This window comes from Pelophylax lessonae, assembly GCF_965119305.1.
Source record: "Pelophylax lessonae genome assembly, chromosome: 11".
NCBI lineage: Eukaryota > Metazoa > Chordata > Amphibia > Anura > Ranidae > Pelophylax > Pelophylax lessonae.
Window position 1 is genome coordinate 225,074,210 of NC_138778.1, and position 19,898 is coordinate 225,094,107.

The following is a 19,898-nucleotide window of genomic DNA, read 5'->3' on the forward strand; positions in this document are numbered from 1 at the left end:
CTCAGATATATGTGACTCCCCATTACAGGTAGTCAACACCAGCTTAAGAAGATACGACCTCTGTGACCCCTGTATGTACGCCCCTATTTACTGTAATTAAAGTGGTTCTGTCACCCTTACCTGCTCTGTATAATGGTTTTGCACAGACTAGCCCCAATCCTCCTCTTCTGGGGTCCCCCCACTGGCGCTTCTGACTCCGTTTGCCTTCCAAGTACCCCCCTCCTAGCAAGCCGATTGCTAGCAGGGTACTCATGGGGGGCTCTCTCCTAAGCCTTGATGCCCCTGAGTCCATAGACACAGACACCCCCCCTTCATCATAGGATTTTGATTGACAGCTGCACAGGCCAATAGCTCCTGCTACTATCAATCTGCCCTGTGAGGAGGGAGAGGGAGGACAGTGCTGGATTGAGAAGGGGCTCAGATAAGTAGAACAGGCGGGCTGGGGGGATCCTCGACATGGACGTTTTTTTTACCGTAATGCAGAGAATGAATTTAGGTAATAATAACCTTAAGGCTTTAGAACCCCTTTAGGTTATAGCGCTTGGTCACCTTACTGCCTCTGGCCTGTAATTGGTCAGTAAAGAGCAGAAAAACACTGATGAAGTCCTCCCACTGCTCTGTCCTCCTGTCAACACATGTGCATGCAGGATATCTGATTGGCCCCTAGTGCTGCCCCTCCCTCTCGGCGTTAGGTGATACACAAAGATGAAACAAATCTCCCTACATAAGTTGTACTTGTTTATCTGCAGTCATCTTTTCTCCACATCTGTTCAAAGTCCAAAATTTAAAAAGCATGTCTGAGCTGTTAGAAAAAAGGGGGTGGGGATCTGAAGTTACACTCTGCGGAACTTAGTTAGGAAAGCTAAAAGTTAATTAGAGGAAAGAGACAACCCCCCTCCCCCCCCCCCCACCCCCACACACACACACACACACAGGAACAGAGCTGAAGCTGTCAATTACAGGCTGTGTGCTGGAGCTCCCTCCCCTGTCACCATTTTTCTCTTGGTGTCAGGTAAACTTGTCAGAAGTGATTCATGCTGATAGCAGAGAAGCAAAGCAGCGGGCAGAAATGACACTTAGTGCTCTGGATTGAGACAAGTACACACTATAGAGGGATGTGCTTTGTTCTTTTTCATGACATTTACAACCACTATAAAGCTTCCCTGTTTGTTCTCTGCACTCCAATTACAAACATCTCTGTGACCAATAGCAGGAGATGATCTTGTACCAACATTGCCCGCTGTTTTTTAACTGATTGATACAGCTAATTGTTGTAAATAACATACAAGTGACTTACCAGTGACCGCTGACCCCATACCAGTGACAGCTGACCCCATACCGGTGACCGCTGACCCCATGCCAGTGACCGCTGACCCCATGCCAGTGACCGCTGACCCCATGCCAGTGACAGCTGACCCCATACCAGTGACCCTTGACCCCATACCAGTGACCCCTGACCCCTTACAAGTGACAGCTGTCCCCATATCTGTAACTGCTGACCCCATACCAGTGACAGCTGACCCCATACAAGTGACCGCTGACTCCAAGTGATAGCTGACCCCATTCCAGTGACTGCTGACCCCATACCAGTGACAGCTGACCCCATACCAGTGACTGATGACCCCATACCTGTGACAGCTGACCCCATACCTGTGACAGCTGACCCCATACCAGTGACTGCTGGCCCCAAACCAGTGACTGCTGTCCCCATACCAGTGACTGCTGTCCCGTATACCAGTGACAGCCCTTCCCATACCAGTGACTGCTGACCCCATACCAGTGAAAGCTGACCCCATACCAGTGACCGCTGACCCCATACCAGTGACTGCTGACCCCATACAAGTGACTGCTGACCCCCATACCAGTGACCGCTGACCCCATACCAGTGACCGCTGACCCCATACCAGGGACAGCTGACCCCATACCAGTGACCGCTGACCCCATACCAGTGACCGCTGACCCCATACCAGTGACTGCTGACCCCATACCAGTGACCGCTGACCCCATACCGGTGACAGCTGACCCCATACCGGTGACAGCTGTCCCCATATCTGTAACTGCTGACCCCATACCAGTGATTGCTGACCCCATATCAGTGACCGCTGACCCCATATCAGTGACAGCTGACCCCATACCAGTGACAGCTGACCCCATACCAGTGAAAGCTGACCCCATACCAGTGACAGCTGACCCCATACCAGTGACAGCTGACCCCATACCAGTGACAGCTGACCCCATACCTGTGACAGCTGACCCCATACCAGTGACTGCTGGCCCCAAACCAGTGACTGCTGTCCCCATACCAGTGACTGCTGTCCCGTATACCAGTGACAGCCCTTCCCATACCAGTGACCGCTGACCCCATACCAGTGAAAGCTGACCCCATACCAGTGAAAGCTGACCCCATACCAGTGACTGCTAACCCCATACAAGTGACTGCTGACCCCCATACCAGTGACCGCTGACCCCATACCAGTGACCGCTGACCCCATACCAGGGACAGCTGACCCCATACCAGTGACCGCTGACCCCATACCAGTGACTGCTGACCCCATACCAGTGACCACTGACCCCATACCGGTGACAGCTGACCCCATACCAGTGACAGCTGTCCCAATATCTGTAACTGCTGACCCCATATCAGTGATTGCTGACCCCATATCAGTGACCGCTGACCCCATATCAGTGACAGCTGACCCCATACCAGTGACAGCTGACCCCATACCAGTGAAAGCTGACCCCATACCAGTGACAGCTGACCCCATACCAGTGACAGCTGACCCCATACCAGTGACCGCTGACCCTATACCATTGTGGACTCCAGCTCCGCTCACAAGGACATTACTGCTACTTGGCTGTATGAATCGGACTCACATGTGTAGTATGTCTTCCCTTCCCCCGTATAACTCCGCTGTCGTTGTCTCCTAGGTGTTAATACGACTCGGCCGCCAGCGATGGAAGCTAAAAGGCAAAATCGAAACAGATGACAGCCAGATGTGGGATGAAGAGGAGAGGATATTCATACCCAATCTCTGTGAAAACTTTGAAATCAAGGTATAATGTGCATGCTGCACTACAAAGCCCAGCATGTCGCCTCCTGATAAAGCTGACTCTGATTTCTCTGATTCTGTGCTGTATAAATCGCATCCTACTCCCCTCATTCCCTCCCTATGGATCTCAGCTATGGCCATCTTCCAATCACTTTCAACCAACAAGCTGGATCAACTTTTTTTGTGCTTAAAAAATTTTCTGTTTTAATATATTTATTGAATTTTCAAAATAAACATAAAAAGCGCACGGTTTGCCACATAGGGGGTGGAGCTAATCCGTCACATTTAACAAGTTCTGGACCGGAAGGATTTCCCCCCTTAATGACCAGGCCATTTTTTGGTATCCGGCACTGCGTTAATTTACCGGAAAATTGCGCAGTCGTGCGACGCTGTACCCAAATAAAATTGATGTCCTTTTTTTCCCCCCACAAATAACACTTTCTTTTGGTGGTATTATTATTTTTTTTTTCAATTTTAATCTTTTTTATTAAAGGCATCAAAAAAAAAAGTGGTATTTGATCACCTGTGCGATTTTAGTTTTTTGCACTATAGACCAAAAAGGAGCGACAATTCTGAAAAGAAAAAAACAATATTTTAAACATTCTGCTATATAACATCAACCCCCCCCCCCAAAAAAAAAAAGTTTTTCATCATTATAGGCCAATTTGTATTCTGCTACATATTTTTGGTAAAAAAAATAAAAAATCGCAATAAGCGTATTTTGATTGGTTTGCGCAAAAGTTATCGCGTCAGGCACTGATGGTGGAGAGAAGGCCTGACTCTCAAAGTCTCCACTCTAATTCATCCCAAAGGTGTTCTATCGGGTTGAGGTCAGGACAGTCAAGTTCCTCCACCCCAAACTCACTCATCCATGTATTTATGGACCTTGCTTTGTGCACTGGTCCAAACCATTTGATAGAGGGGGGATTATGGTGTGGGGTTGTTTTTCAGGGGTTGGGATGGCCCCTTAGTTCCAGTGAAGGGAACTCTTAAGGCGTCAGCAGACCAAGATATTTTAGACAATTTCATGCTCCCAACTTTGTGGGAGGAGTTTGGGGATGGCCCCTTCCTGTTCCAACATGACTGCGCACCAGCGCACAAAGCAAGGTCCATAAAGACATGGATGAGCGAGTTTGGGGTGGAGGAACTTGACTGTTCTAAACCTCAACCCGATAGAACACCTTTGGGATGAATTAGAGAGCAAACTGTGAGCCAGGCCTTCTCATCCAACATCAGTGCCTGACCTCAAAAATGCGCTTCTGGAAGAAAGGTCAAACATTTCCATAGAAACACTCCTAAACCTTGTGGACAGCCTTCCCAGAAGAGTTGAAGCTGTTATAGCTGCAAAGGGTGGGCCAACTCAATATTGAACCCTACGGACTAAGACTGGGATGCCATTAAAGTTCATGTGTGTGTAAAGGCAGGCGTCCCAATACTTTTGGTAATATAGTGTATGTGCCGTGCAACCGCAGTGCAAATTTAAAGAGTCCTGTGTGTATCCTGAGTACTGCAGTGTAGTTCAGGTGCGAATTCCAGGCTCATTGAGTTCTATGGGAACGCGTCTAAATCGCACATGTGTTCAGTTGTGTTCCGGATTCAGTTCAGGATTTCAGCAGGGATTGCTCTCCTACTACAGGAGCTGACACCCTTTATCTGCTATGTACTGGCCAGCACTAAAATCGCAGCTGTGACAAAATACCAGTCCAGAGCCGTGCAAGTTCGCATCGGAACTGCATCAAAAACGCACCTGAACTGCTGAACAAATGCATTGAAAACAGACATACAATTCACACCGGGCATGTGTGAACCCAGCCTAAAGGTCAGGTGGCCTGCAGCTAGGGGGCGAGCGCGCGCCTGCAGCTAGGGGGCGAGCACACGCTGGCGCACTCCCGCTTCACTCTGCAGCGGGGACTCAGATGCACGGGGCAGGCGGCTCCGATTGCGTCCTGACACCCGCGATCGTTCCCCGCTGAGAAAGAGAAGGACGGTCAGCTGTTGTAAACACAGCCAACCATTCTCTATGGAATGATCACAGAGCGCCTGTGATCCTTCTATATAGGATCACAGGTGTCTATGGTAATTTCACAAGCCCCTCCCCCATACAGTTAGAAGCACTCCCCTAGGTACACATTTAACCCCTTGATCGCCCCCAGGGTTAACCCCTTCCCTGCCAGTGTCATTTTTACAGTATCAGTGCATATTATTTAGCACTGATCCCTGTATTAATGTCACTGGTCCCCCTAGAAAGTGTCACTTAGTGTCAGGTTTGTCCACCGCAATGTCGCAGTCCCGATAAAAATCGCTGATCGCCGCCATTACTAATAAAAAAATAATAATAATAGAAAAACATAACTTAAAAAAAAAAAAAAAAAAATGATAAAACTTTCTTAACATAACTTAAAAAAAAAAAGATAAAACTTTCTTAACATAACTTATTTATGTCTTTTTAATGGTGACAATAAAGTGCTGGCCGGAGGTTTATAGGGCAGAGATACATTCCAGCAGGGTAAGAGTTAATGAAACCCTTCCAGATGTAAAGGAACATATGGCGCTCCATAAGGGGTCTCGTAATGGGATTTGGCTGCCCTCCAACACATCTCTCAGTGTTAAAGGTCTTTAGGGTAAAAAGGTATGCATACCTTGCATTAAATCTCTGCATCCAGCCATAGACATAGTGTTGTGCACAGTGGCATGCGGCATATAAATAGCAGTGCCCCCCCCCCACACTACACTATAAATCTGCGGGGGGACCTCTGACACACGAGTGATGTTTTACTGACAATGCCTGGAATTTACAGGAGAGATTTTATAGGTGATGCTACACACTCCCAAATAAGTGTCGATTAATCGCATCATCGCAATATCCTATTCTGTTCTGCCGATGATCTCACGGCAGGCCAGACACTCTCATAGGGAACGTCTGTCTTTGTTTTTACATTTTTTTTAATTAAAGCTCATTTTGCTGATGGGCATTCAGTTTTGGGCACTGCTTTTGTAGGTTTTACCCCCCTTAATGACCAGGCCATATTTTGCGATTCGGCACTGCGTTGCTTTAACTGAAAATTGCGCGGTCGTGCGACGCTGTACCCAAATAAAATTGATGTCTTTTTTCCCCCTACAAATAGAGCTTTCTTTTGGTGGTATTTGATCACCTCTGCTTTTTTTTTTTGTTTTTTTGCGCTGTAAAGAAAAAAAAGAGCGACAATTTTGAAAAAAACACCAATATTTTCTACTTTCTGCTTTTGGTAAAAAAAAAAAAAAAAAAAAACCCAAAAAGCGTATAATAATTGGTTAACGCAAAAGTTATAGCTTTTACAAACTACGGGATAGACTTTGTACTTTTTTTTTTTTAGTAGTAATGGTGGAGATTAGCGATTTTTAATGGGTCTGCGACATTGCGGCGGACAAACCTGACACTAAGTGACACTTTTTGGGCACTGTTACTGTATAAATGACACTGGCAGGGAAGGGGTTAACACTGGGGGGTGATCAAGGGGTTAAATATGTTCCCTAGATGTGCTTACTAACTGTGTGGGGGATGGATTGAACAGAGGCAGCTTAGCTGAATCACACGATCTTTCCCTGCCTCTCTGACAGGAGAGCCGTCTTATGTTGTTTACATTCCAGACAGCTCTCCTGTCAGTTTTGCCGAAGATCCCGGGAGGCCGGCGGCCATCGAGCCTACTCCTCCTGCGGTCTGCCTCACTCTGTGTCTAATCACCGAAACCACGTGCACATAATCACGTAGATCTACGTGATTATTCGCAGCCGAGCCGCGCTGCCGCGGTAAATCTGCGCGGGAAGGTTGGCAAGTGGTTAAAGAAAGTATATCTCAACACACAGTTTAGCAAGCATGGAGTTTTGCCTTACTTCTGCTGTTTCCTGGGAGATGGTTTTGGTGGTTGCAGTAAGGGCAGGGACAAGGGGTTGGGTAGGAGGGGGACGGCTGCCCTAAGCGCGGTTTTGGGTTTGGAGAGGGATTTGTACTAGAAGGTGGATTTGTGTTAGGGAAAGAAATATGGGGGTGGGTTGTGCTAGTAGAAATGATTATGGGGATTTGTGCTAGGAGGGGAAATTAGGGGGGGGGGATTTGTCCTGGGAGAGGGGGATTTGTAAGGGGGAAGAGGATTTGAGGTAGGAGGGGGGATTTGGGGTGGGGGGGGGGTTGTGCTGGGAGAGGGAGATTTGGAGGGGGGAAGAGGATTTGAGCTAGGAGGGGGGATTGGGGGGAGGGGGGTTGTGCTGGGAGAGGGAGATTTGGAGGGGGGAAGAGGATCTGAGCTAGGAGGGGGGATTGGGGGGGGGGGGTTTGTGCTGGGAGAGGGAGATTTGGAGGGGGGAAGAGGGTTTGAGCTAGGAGGGGGGATTGGGGGGAGGGGGGTTGTGCTGGGAGAGGGAGATTTGGAGGGGGGAAGAGGATTTGAGCTAGGAGGGGGGATTTGGGGGGGGGGAGATTTGTCCTGGGAGAGGGGGATTTGGAGGGGGGAAGAGGATTTGAGCTAGGAGAGGGTAGTGGGGGGGGGGGGAGATTTGTGCTGGGAGAGGGGGATTTGGAGGGGGAAGAGAACTTGAGCTAGGAGGGTGGATTTCTACTGGGAGAAGGTACTTTTTTTTTTTTTTAAGGGAGAATTTTGCTTACTGGGCAAGTGTGAAGATTAGTGCATGATTTACTGTATTTTTTCTTTCTTGGGGGGGGGGGGGGGTGCATATTTTTAGCACTGATTACTGTAGTAATGTCACTGGTCCCCCCCAAAAGTGTCAAAAATGTCAGTTAGGGGTCCGATCTGTCCGCCACAATGTCGCAGTCCCGCTACAAATCGCAGATCGCCGCCATTACTAGTAAAATGTATAAATAAATAAATAAAAACGTTATAAATCTTTCTCCTAGTTTATAATCTTTTATCACATGCTTGGCGAAGGGGTCCTGCGTAGAAATAAATAAATACATAAAAATGACATAAATCTTTCCCGTAGTTAGTAGACCTTTTTCACAAACCAAAAAAAATACGCTTATTGGGATTTTTTTCACCAAAAATATTTATTTTATTTCAGGTTCTTATATAGCGCGGTCAATTTACGCAGCGCTTTACATATACATTACACATTCACATCCGTCCCTGCCCTCGAGGAGCTTACAATCTAAGGTCCCTAACTCACTCACATACATACATACAGTAGGGCCAATTTTCTTTTTTTTTTTTATACATTATCCAATTAACCTACCAGCATGTCTTTTGGAGTGTGGGAGGAAACCCACGCAGGCACAGGGAGAACATGCAAACTCCAGGCAGGTAGTGTCATGGTTGGGATTCGAACCAGCGACCCTCTTGCTGCTAGGTGAAAGTGCTAACCACTACACAAAATATGTAGCAGAATACAAATTGGCCCAAAAGGATGAAAAAATTAGATTTAATTTTTTTTTTTTATAGGGAATGGTATATAGCAGAATGTGAAAAATATTGTTTTTTTTTTTTATTGGGATTTTGTTACCAAAAATATGTAGCAGAATACAAACTGCCCGGAAATTACGAAAAAAAAAAATATTTTTTAATTTTTTTTTAATTGGATGTTTTATAGCAGAAAGTAAAATAATATTGTTTTTTTTTTTTTTTTTTTTTCTTTCCAGAATTGTCGCTCTTTTTTTGTTTATAGCGCAATAAATAAAAAATCGCATAGGTGATCAAACACCACCAAAAGAAAGCTCTATTTTTGGGGAAAAAAAAGGACATCAATTTTATTTGGGTACAGCGTCACATGACCGCGCAATTGTCAGTTAAAGTAACGCAGTGCCGAATCGCAAAATAATGGCCTGATCATCAAGGCGGGTAAATCTTCCGGGGCTGAAGTGGTTATGTTGTAATACGGATGTTTTCTCTTGGTTTGGTAGGTCGTGGAGCAGCGTGGGTTATCCACCATCTCCGTTGGCATTGTGACATGTGACAGCGCGGACTTCTTTACCACCCGGCCCAGAATCATCATAGTAGACATAACAGAACTTGGTACCATCAAACTACAACTAGAAGTCACCTGGAAGTAAGTGCTCCCCCCTATGACAGTTCCTCCTCCAGTGAAAGCCGCTCCCACCAGCCAAGAACTCTATGCCAGACATCGCATGTGACTCGCACCGCACTGCTCTGCAAATCACATGTTATGTCTGTGCGAGGCAAATTCAGCCATACAGATTGTATGGCTAAATTCGCATCGCATTCAAACTAAAGTCGCACAGGACCCTTTTTTTGGTCCGCACCAGAATCGGATCGCATGGGTGTTCACACCTATGCGATCCAATTCATGTCCGAATAGACTTCGCACTGAGATATGCAAACTCATTTGGGGTGTCATTAGCTTTGTATTGACACCCCCAGGAGTTTGTGGCAGTGTGAGCTGCCTGCGAGTCGGGTGCGATGCGGGAACCTGCAGTGGGTTGGCAGGGTTCCTGTATCGCACCAATGTAAACCGGCCCTAAAGTATCTTTAGTGGTGCACGTACTAAGGGGCCCAAAGACTGATGTGACTGGCTCAGTGATCTCTGTACAGCACTGCGGTATATGTCAGAGCTATATAAATGTATAATAATAATAGTGTGTGTCTGTGGGGGGGACATTAGAGTGTAAGCTCTTATAGTACAGAGACTGATGTGACTGGGGGGGGGACATTAGAGTGTAAGCTCCTCTGGTACAGAGACTGATGTGACTGGCTCAGTGCTCCCTGTACAGCACTGTGGTATATGTCAGAGCTATATAAATGTATAATAATAATAGTGTGTGACTGTGGGGGAGGGGACATTGGAGTGTAAGCTCCTCTGGTACAGAGACTGATGTGACTGGCTCAGTGATCTCTGTACAGCACTGCGGTATATGTCAGAGCTATATAAATGTATAATAATAATAATAGCGTGTGACTGTGGGGGAGGGGACATTAGAGTGTAAGCTCCTGTGGTACAGAGACTGATGTGACTGGCTCAGTGTTCTCTGTACAGCACTGCGGTATATGTCAGAGCTATATAAATGTATAATAATAGCAGTGTGTAACAATTCATAGATAAATAGGATGGTATTGGCTCCATGGTAGGTAGGGTACTTTGCCGAAAAACAAAAATGTAATACATTGAAGCTTTCCAGGCCCTAGTTGTGGTGGCTGCATTAGTTTTTTTTTTTCCAGGCATTTTTCCTTTTATTTTGATCTGATAATGCTGTGACTAAAGCCGGGTACACAAGGGCCAAATATCGGCCGAAATCATCCCATTCAGCAGAAACCAGTTGACTTTCGGCTCGTATGTACAGCTGCCTGTCCAACAGAAGTCTGTTGCGTTCAACAGGCGTACTGGAAAACCAGCATCTGACTGGCATCCGATCAGAGCTGGAAGCCAATGGCTGAGAGCGCTGATCAGTGTGTTCTGGCGAGGAGGCGGTCCCCCTGTCAGAAGCATTGGGAGATTGCTGCACTAACATCGCTTGTGTTAGTACAGCCCACTGGGTTGAAAATAAAAAACTCCTCGTGTGTACCAGGCTTTACAAACTTCTTGATCCTGGATGGTCTTCGTCGTATCTAGAGGGCAGCCATGTTTGTCTCCCAGGCTGTGGGCTTCAAACATATCTGCCTTTGTTTATTCACATTGTTACAAATTGAACTGATGGGATTAATAGTTTGCAAAAGAGAGATAACATTGTTTATTCTGTCTTTTCGGCTCTCAGGAAGAGACAAGGACACTGCATTTTTGGTTATGTCTGTACTTGCTGAAAATGTTCTTGACCTGAAAAAAAGAAAACTAAGGCAGCCACCACATCTAAGAACCAGTAAACTGCAAAGTGTTATTTTTTTATTTTTGGATTTGGATATAGGTTGGTCTATTGGCTCTGTATACTCCCGTCCGGACCTGTATGTATATACATTTATGGTCAGATTAGATTAGATCCAGTGACATTTGTTTTATTCCTCCTTGTCATATTTAATAATGTACAGATGTATACATCCAGTCATATAGTCACTTACCTGCCTGCCTATAAGAAGATCCTGTCATGTATGTTTATTGAGAGGTAACAGACTTGTAGGGTCACAGAGTAACAGCTGACAGGGAGCATTAAACAGAGCTAAGATGAGTAATTAAAGAGGCTTCAGCCAGAGAAGAGGAAGCATCTGGTGGCTGACTTAGGAGCCATGGAATAGGTAATCTAGATACAATACAACACATGAAGTCAGGATTCCAGATGTGCAGAATTATGGGGGAGAACAGCTGCCAAAGCAAAGACACAAATGACGAGTCCACCGGTGCGGCTTCTAGATTTCCTTCTCCTCCAAAACGTTGCATTGATGGACACAGAAACCATCCTTACGTGGCTGAAACTCTTCATCTTCATTTATCCCTACACTAGAAAAATAACCCCCTCTACCTGAGCACATCGTAGTGTAGTCTGGCATAGTCCATCCAACATTTGAAGATGCCATCACCTGACCACGTGTAGTTTGGCAAAGTCCATCCAACATTGGAAGCTGCCATCACCTGACCACGTGTAGTCTGGCATAGTCCATCCAACCTGTGAAGCTGCCATCACCTGACCACGTGTAGTCTGGCATAGTCCATCCAACATTTGAAGCCGCCATCACCTGACCACGTGTAGTCTGGTATAGTCCATCCAACGTGTGAAGCTGCCATCACCTGACCACGTGTAGTCTGGCATAGTCCATCCAACATTTGAAGCTGCCATCACCTGACCACGTGTAGCCAGGCATAGTCCATCCAACATTTGAAGCTGCGAATCACCTGACCACGTGTAGTCTGGCATAGTCCATCCAACATTTGAAGCTGCCATCACCTGACAACGTGTAGCCTGGCATAGTCCATCCAACATTTGAAGCTGCCATCACCTGACCACGTGTAGTCCGGCATAGTCCATCCAACATTTGAAGCTGCCATCACCTGACCACGTGTAGTCTGGCATAGTCCATCCAACGTGTGAAGCTGCCATCACCTGTCCACGTGTAGTCTGGCATAGTCCATCCAACATTTGAAGATGCCATCACCTGACCACGTGTAGTCTGGCATAGTCCATCCAACATTTGAAGCTGCCATCACCTGACCATGTGTAGTCCAGCATAGTCCGTCCAACGTGTGAAGTTGCCATCACCTGACCACGTGTAGTTTGGCATAGTCCATCCAACATTTGAAGCTGCCATCACCTGATCACGTGTAGTCTGGCATAGTCCATCCAACATTAGAAGCTGCCATCACCTGACCACGTGTAGTCTGGCATAGTCCATCCAACATTTGAAGCTGCCATCACCTGACCACGTGTAGTCTGGCATAGTCCATCCAACATTTGAAGCTGCCATCACCTGACCACGTGTAGTCCGGCATAGTCCATCCTACATTTGAAGCTGCCATCACCTGACCACGTGTAGTCCGGCATAGTCCATCCTACATTTGAAGCTGCCATCACCTGACCACGTGTAGTCTGGCATAGTCCATCCAACATTTGAAGCTGCCATCACCTGACCACGTGTAGTCCGGCATAGTCCATCCAACATTTGAAGCTGCCATCACCTGACCACGTGTAGTCCGGCATAGTCCATCCAACATTTGAAGCTGCCATCACCTGACCACGTGTAGTCTGGCATAGTCCATCCAACGTGTGAAGCTGCCATCACCTGACCACGCGTAGTCTGGCATAGTCCATCCAACATTTGAAGCTGCCATCACCTGACCATGTGTAGTCCGGCATAGTCCATCCTACATTTGAAGCTGCCATCACCTGACCACGTGTAGTCCGGCATAGTCCATCCTACATTTGAAGCTGCCATCACCTGACCACGTGTAGTCTGGCATACTCCATCCAACGTGTGAAGCTGCCATCACCTGACCTAAACGTTGCTTGGTCTGGGTCTCACAAGAGACTGTCCATGGTGCTACAGCAGAGTGGTGGACCCAAAAATTGTGATTCCTTTGTAACCTAGACAAGAGCAGCCTTCAGTGCTGGATAGGAACCCCCATAGTGCCTCATAACAGACATGCTGGTAAGCTCTCCATTAGTCCACTCCTAAGTCTATGGGCTGGAATTTCAGTCTGCCATGAGAAAAATATGGAGGCTACCACTGGTCACTCCCTTATAGACAGTTGGATAAATGGTTCTTTATTTAAGCTGTATGTGCTCTATATGCCAGAGGCTCTTGATGGATGCATGAATAAATGGCTCTGTATTTAGGATATATCTGGTCTATAAACCAGAGGCTCTAGGTGGGCAGTTGGATAAATGGCGCTGTATTTAGGATGTATCTGGTCTATAAATCAGAGGCTCTGGATGGACAGTTGAATAAATGGACCTATGTTTAGGATGTATCTGGGATATTAACCAACGCTTCTCGGTGGACAGTTGAATGAATGCATCTATATTTAGGATGTATCTGGTCTATAAACCAGAGGCTATGGATGGACAGTTGAATACATGGTTCTATATTTAGGATGTATCTAGTCTATAAACCAGAGGCCCTGAATGGGCAGTTGGATAAATGGTTCTATATTTAGGATGTATCCAGTCTATAAACTGGGGGCCCTGGATAGGCAGTTGGTTAAATGGCCCTATATTTAGGATGTATCCAGTCTATAAACCAGAGGCTCCGGATGGATGGTTGGGTAAATGGTTCTATATTTAGGATGTATCTGGTCTATTAACCAGAGGCTATGGATGGACAGTTGAATAAATGGACCTCTATTTAGGATGTATCTAGGATATTACCCATGCTTCTTGGTGGACAGTTGAATGAATGCATTTATATTTAGGATGTATCTGGTCTATAAACCAGAGGCTCTGGATGTACAGTTGGATAAAAATCTCTATATTTAGGATGTATCTGGTCTATAAACCAGAGGCTCTGGATAGGCAGTTGGTTAAATGGCTGTTTATTTAGGATGTATCTGGTCTATAAACCAGAGGCCCTGGATGGACATTTGGATAAATGGTTCTATATTTAGGATGTATCCAGTCTATAAACCAGAGGCCCTGGATAGGCAGTTGGTTAAATGGCTCTATATTTAGAATGTATCTGGTCTATAAACCAGAGGCCCTGGATGGACAGTTGGATAAATGGTTCTATATTTAGGATGTATCTGATCTATAAACTGGGAGCCCCGGATAGGCAGTTGGTTAAATGGCTCTATATTTAGAATGTATCTGGTCTATAAACCAGAGGCTCTGGATGGACTGTTGGATAATTAGCTCTATATTTTGAAACTCATCAGTATATAAACCAGAGGCTCTGGATTGACGGTTGGATAAATGGCTCTATATTATAGAATTTATTCTGTCTATAAACCAGAGGCTCTGGATGGACAGTTGAATAAATGGTGCCATATTTAGGATGTATCCAGTCAATAGACCGATGACTGGGTAATAGTTGTTTTTGGTAGACAATACTGTACCTCTCTGTGTTTGAATAGAGTTTTTGGGGTTAGTTATGGCCCCTCACCATGACCTGATTGGTATTTCTGTCTAATGCAGGCCATACATGGGTTGATTTCCAAACAAATTTTCTTTTGAAAATGTAGAAATTTGTGACCTGATGGCGCCACCATTTATTTTGGAATTCGACCAACCAAGCTTTCAATTTCACCTCATGTTGCTACAGAAAATAATTTTCATGGCCAGGAATCTTCTTTTCTTTCCAGGAATATTCTCTTCTTGTGCTCATGCGTATTTCTTTTTCAATTATATTTCTCAGATGATTTTCCCATCATTGATAAGAAAATCGTTTGTTTTTCCAAAAATTTCCAACATGCCGAATCATTCAAATTCAATGGCCACACAAAATACAGCTGGTGCTGAGGCCCACTAATGGTGTGAAATTGGAACCAAAGTTCTTTTGACGTTTGTCCGATGTATAGCCGGCTTTAGGAGCACAAAGTCTGAACAGCTGGCTGGGTAATTTTCAGCATTGGGGGTGACCCGGCCTTTACAAGCAGTGCTTTGGTGAAGAAACCACAGGCAGATGGCCAATATGGGTCTAAAATGCTGACTTCTAAAAAGTGGTGCACCGAAAAACAAGATTCTGAACTGAGACAGGAAATTTGGTATGCACTTGGCTGAAAACCGAAATAGACAGTTTTTTTTTTAAAAAAAATTATATTTTTAAAAATAATTGTATTATATTCAACTTTCTAATTATTATCATGAATTTAAATGACTTTGAATTTATTATCGGCCATTATTGGCAAATTTTTGGCCAATCTCTTTCGGTGGCCATTATCGGCACCTTTTTTTCCATCAGGCAAAATGCAGATAACCCTATTTTCACCCGATACGTTTCGGCAGCCGATATATCAGTGCATCCCTACTTGTGACATTTCCCTGGACCGTACACCAAATATCTTCATATATATTATTAAAAATAAGAAAAATATTTATCTCGGGACCCAATGAAAAGATAACCTTTATTTTTCCGTCTCCGCCACCATCTGGGATTAGACAATGATTGATGGCCTGACGTCATTGCGCACAATACAAACAGCAGAATGTTGCGTTGGCGGCTGTGCCTTGTTTTACCGTTGAGCGCCAGAATCGTTTCCCAGCACTGATGTTGTTGGAAGAATTGTAAAATTGGTTCCCGGCACGGATCGCACAAAATAAAGTCCCTCCGCCTCTCCACGGGGCGACACGTATTTCAGGCCCTCCCTGTGGAGCACGCTTAGCATTGTGCCGATAAATTATACATTCTGTACATGGAGCGCCTCCGATATCTTCTCCAACACAAATAATGCGAGGTGTCCCGCTGACTCAGGAAACAGCATTTGCAGATTCAACACGCTGCCTTTAACCCTCCCGTGTGATGGGAAGCGTCAGCTCTGGCTGGAAGGTTTATGAAGTGGGGAAATTCAGCTTGTATGGTGTCAAGAGTAAGAGAGCAAGATCCAAGAACTTGAGTTTTAGACTTGTAATCTCTATCTTTTATGTCAGTTTGGAGTAAATGGTGCCTGGGCACATCGGCCAAGAGCTTCTCTTGGTGACTCTGGGATGAAAGTCGCTGCCCTCGTGTTCCCAGCCCCGCCCACCCTTCACAGTTATTATGATGGGTTTGTTGGCATTATGTCCTTGCCATCCTTTTATATAATGGAACAGAAGAGCTGGAGACCTACTGGGGGTGAACTACACTATACTGTCTGAAGTATTGGGACGCCTGCCTTTACATGCACGTGAACTTTAATGGCATCCCAGTCATATGCCTCGTACACACGCATCGATAGTTGGCCGTGAATTTTCGGCCAACGTCCGATCGGCTGATTTTCGGCTTGTTAGTATGATGCTTTCGACAACCGACTCCGACTTTTCGTCCGAGTAAAATCTTGCGTGCATGCTATAAAATTTTTGTTGGCCGTCAACACAACGGCCGATTTTCCGTCAGTCAGTACAGATTTCGGCAGACAAAAATCTGATGAGCAAGACTGGGCATGCTCAGAGAAGAAAAAACACACGGAGAGTAAACCAGCACATGACATCACTTCTGAAGTAGATTTTTGTTGGCCGAGAAAATTTGTGTGCAGTCTAGGCACATTCCAACCAACAAAACACAACTTGGACAAAAGTCGGACGATCGGTCGGCCGATAATCGTTGCGTGTGTACGAGGCATAAGTCTGTAGGGTTCAATATTGAGTTGGCCCACCCTTTGCAGCTCTAACAGCTTCAACTCCCAGTCTGGTGCTCCCTCTAGATCACCAGGCTGGGAATACACCGGAGACTCGGAGACGCATTGTACAGATACACCACAATTATCGAAAGTATTGGGACGCCTGCCTTTACACACACATGAACTTTAATGGCATCCCAGTCTTAGTCCGTAGGGTTCAATATTGAGTTGGCCCACCCTTTGCAGCTATAACAGCTTCAACTTCCAGTCTGGTGCTCCCTCTAGAGCACCAGATTGGGAATACCCCGGAGACTCGGAGACGCATTGTACAGATACACCACTATTATCAAAAGTATTGGGACACCTGCCTTTACACGCACATGAACTTTAATGGCATCCCAGTCTTAGTCTGTAGGGTTCAATATGGAGTTGGCCCAACCTTTGCAGCTATAACAGCTTCAACTCCCAGTCTGGTGCTCCCTCTAGAGCACCAGAATGGGAATAACTCGGAGACTCGGAGACGCATTGTACAGATACACCACTATTATCGAAAGTATTGGGACGCCTGCCTTTACATGCACATGAACTTTAATGGTATCCCAGTCTTAGTCCGTAGGGTTCAATATTGAGTTGGCCCACCCTTTGCAGCTATAACAGCTTCAACTCCTCTAGGAAGGCTGTCCACAAAGTTTAGGAGTGTGTCTATGGGAATGTTTGAGCTTTCTTCCAGAAGGAAGGTCAGGCACTGATGTTGGACGAGAAGGCCTGGCTTTCAGTCTCCGCACTAATTCATCCCAAAGGTGTTCTGTCAGGTTGAGGTCAGGACTCTGTGCAGGCCAGGCAAGTTCCTCAACCCCAAACTCGCTCATCCCTATCTTTATGGACCTTGCTTTGTGAATTGTATGCGCAGTCTTGTTGGAACAGGAAGGGGCCATCCCCAAACTGTTCCTACAAAGTTAGGAGCATGAAATTGCCCGAAATGTCTTGGTATGCCAACGCCTTAAGAGTTCCCTTCACTGGAACCAAGGGGCCAAGCCCAACACCTGAAAAACAACTCCACGCCATAATCCCCCCTCCACCAAATGACACTCCCATAGACACACTCCTAAACCTTGTGGACGGCCTTCCCAGAAGAGTTGAAGCTGTTATAGCTGCAAAGGGTGGGCCAACTCAATATTGAATCCTACGGACTAAGACTGGGATGCCATTAAAGTTCATGTGTGTGTAAAGGCAGGCGTCCCAATACTTTTGACAAAATAGTGTATGTATTAATAGATTTTTTTATTCTTAAAACCCAGCTCCACCTTTTTTTACGATTTAATTTTTTGCCAGCAACAAACTCTAAAGAGAACCTGTCATGTATGGTGCAGGTTGGAAATACAATTTCAATGGCTGAACATTGTTTCCTTGTGAGAAAACAAATATACAATCACCCGGAAATCCGAGGATCCAAGGCACCACATCCCATTGATAAATACAAAAAATATGTGTGCACGGAAAAGGAGATTTTTAAGGTGCCGAAATTGATATGACACGATGGGGGTTATTTACTAACGGCAGATCACTGTGCACTACAAGTGCACTTGGAAGTGCAGTCGCTGTAGATCTGAGGGGGACATGCAAGGAAAATAAAAAACAGCATTTTTGCTTGCACATGATTGGATGATAGAAATCAGTAGAGGTTCCCCTAATTTCAGATCTTCCCTCGGATCTACAGCGACTGCACTTCCAAGTGCGCTTGCAGTGCACAGTGATTTGCCTTTAGTAAATAAACCCCATTATATTCATAAAATCGCTAAATTTTATTGTGCTATACAAATATTTAAATAAAATTAAATTAAAAATACTGCTGTTTTTTAATTTTTGTACAGTACAATAACATTTTGCAATTTTATGAATATATTGTGTCATATCAATTTCGGCACCTTAACAAAATCCTTTCATTGTTTCCTTAGTGTCATCAAGGGCTGGTGTAAGGCTTTATTTTTTCTCTTTTCTTTTTCACGATTGGTTTTCTTTTCTTCATTTTCAATTTTAATTTTACAATTTTGAAATTTGAAATGTTCAAGTTCAAAATTTTAAAATGTTGTAATTTTAATTTGTATTTTCTTTTGATTATATTTCATTTTTTTTTTTTTTTTATTTGATTAAAATTGCACTTTTTCAACATAAACATGTTATTAGGTTGATTTTGCTTTGGTAATTTAAAGTGGCCAAATTGAAAAAGTATTGCTTGGTATGGTGCACACATTATACAACCTTTACCATGATCCGAGATTTTCGTAACGTGACTGATTCTTTTTGAAATAAAACAAAAATCATTTAAAACTGATCATAAAGCGTTTTTCATACACATCACGGGATTGCTGAACATTCAGATGAGAATGGACTTTGTTGGGGGCCCCCAGGTTTGTAATAGTGGCAGCATGTCAGGAATAGGACGGCTTCATTTATATTCAGCCTCTCACTGAGTAATCTGGATGTCATCGTTCGGGCATGCCAAGTTTTCTTGTTTATTTGTGTTTTCTGTGTCCGAGGTAAGGTGTTAATTAAGAGTTCCAAATCTTGTGTGTTAGTGAGAATTCCATATGATATCTGTTTACATGTAGACGTCAGGCATGTGTAGTGTTGTGTCTGCCATGACAATCTTCCATATTCAGACGTTACTTTGTTTGCAACTGTTTATATTGTAACCGATCAGCATCCATTAGGGTATGTAGACATGGAGGTTATAAGACCCCCCATGTGTCAGTGTGTCATTTTTATGGGCCCCCCCTAAGTGTCCATGAGTCATTGTTCTGGACCAAAGAATGTTGGTGTGTCATTGATCTGGGACCCCAAATGTCAGTGTGTCATTGTTTTTGGACCCCAAGTATCAGTATATCTTTGTTCTGTGACCCCCCCCCCCCCCAATGTCTACGTGCCCTTGCTCTGGACGCCTAAGTGTCAGTGTGTCATTGTTCGGGACACTCAAGTGTCAGTGTGTCATCCTTTTGGGCCCTCACGTGTCAGTTTGTCATTGTTCTGGACCCTCAAGTGTCAGTGTGCCATTGTTTTGTAATCCCCAAGTGTCAGCGTGACATTGTTCTATGATCTTAATGTGTCAGTGTGTCATTGTTCTGTGATCCCCAAGTTTCAGTGTGTCATTGTTCTGGCCACCAGGTGTCATTGTGTTATTGTTCTGTGATCCCCAAGTGTCAGTGTGTCATTGTTCTGTGATCCCTAATTATCAGTGTG

The 19,898-nt window shown here is 45.0% G+C and overlaps 2 protein-coding genes across 2 annotated transcripts in view; one reads left to right on the forward strand and one right to left on the reverse strand.

The window, feature by feature from the left end:
* BCAS4 (breast carcinoma amplified sequence 4) overlaps positions 1–19,898 on the reverse strand; it is a 1,047,728-nt gene that overhangs the window by 660,507 nt on the left and 367,323 nt on the right. The gene's annotated exons all lie outside the window — the stretch shown is intronic.
* Positions 1–19,898, forward strand: part of RIPOR3 (RIPOR family member 3) — a 265,471-nt gene that overhangs the window by 179,042 nt on the left and 66,531 nt on the right. The window contains exons 10-11 of the mRNA XM_082272182.1: positions 2,929–3,054; positions 8,938–9,083. Coding sequence (XP_082128308.1) covers positions 2,929–3,054; positions 8,938–9,083 — 272 coding nt within the window. The remainder of the gene's footprint in view (positions 1–2,928; positions 3,055–8,937; positions 9,084–19,898) is intronic.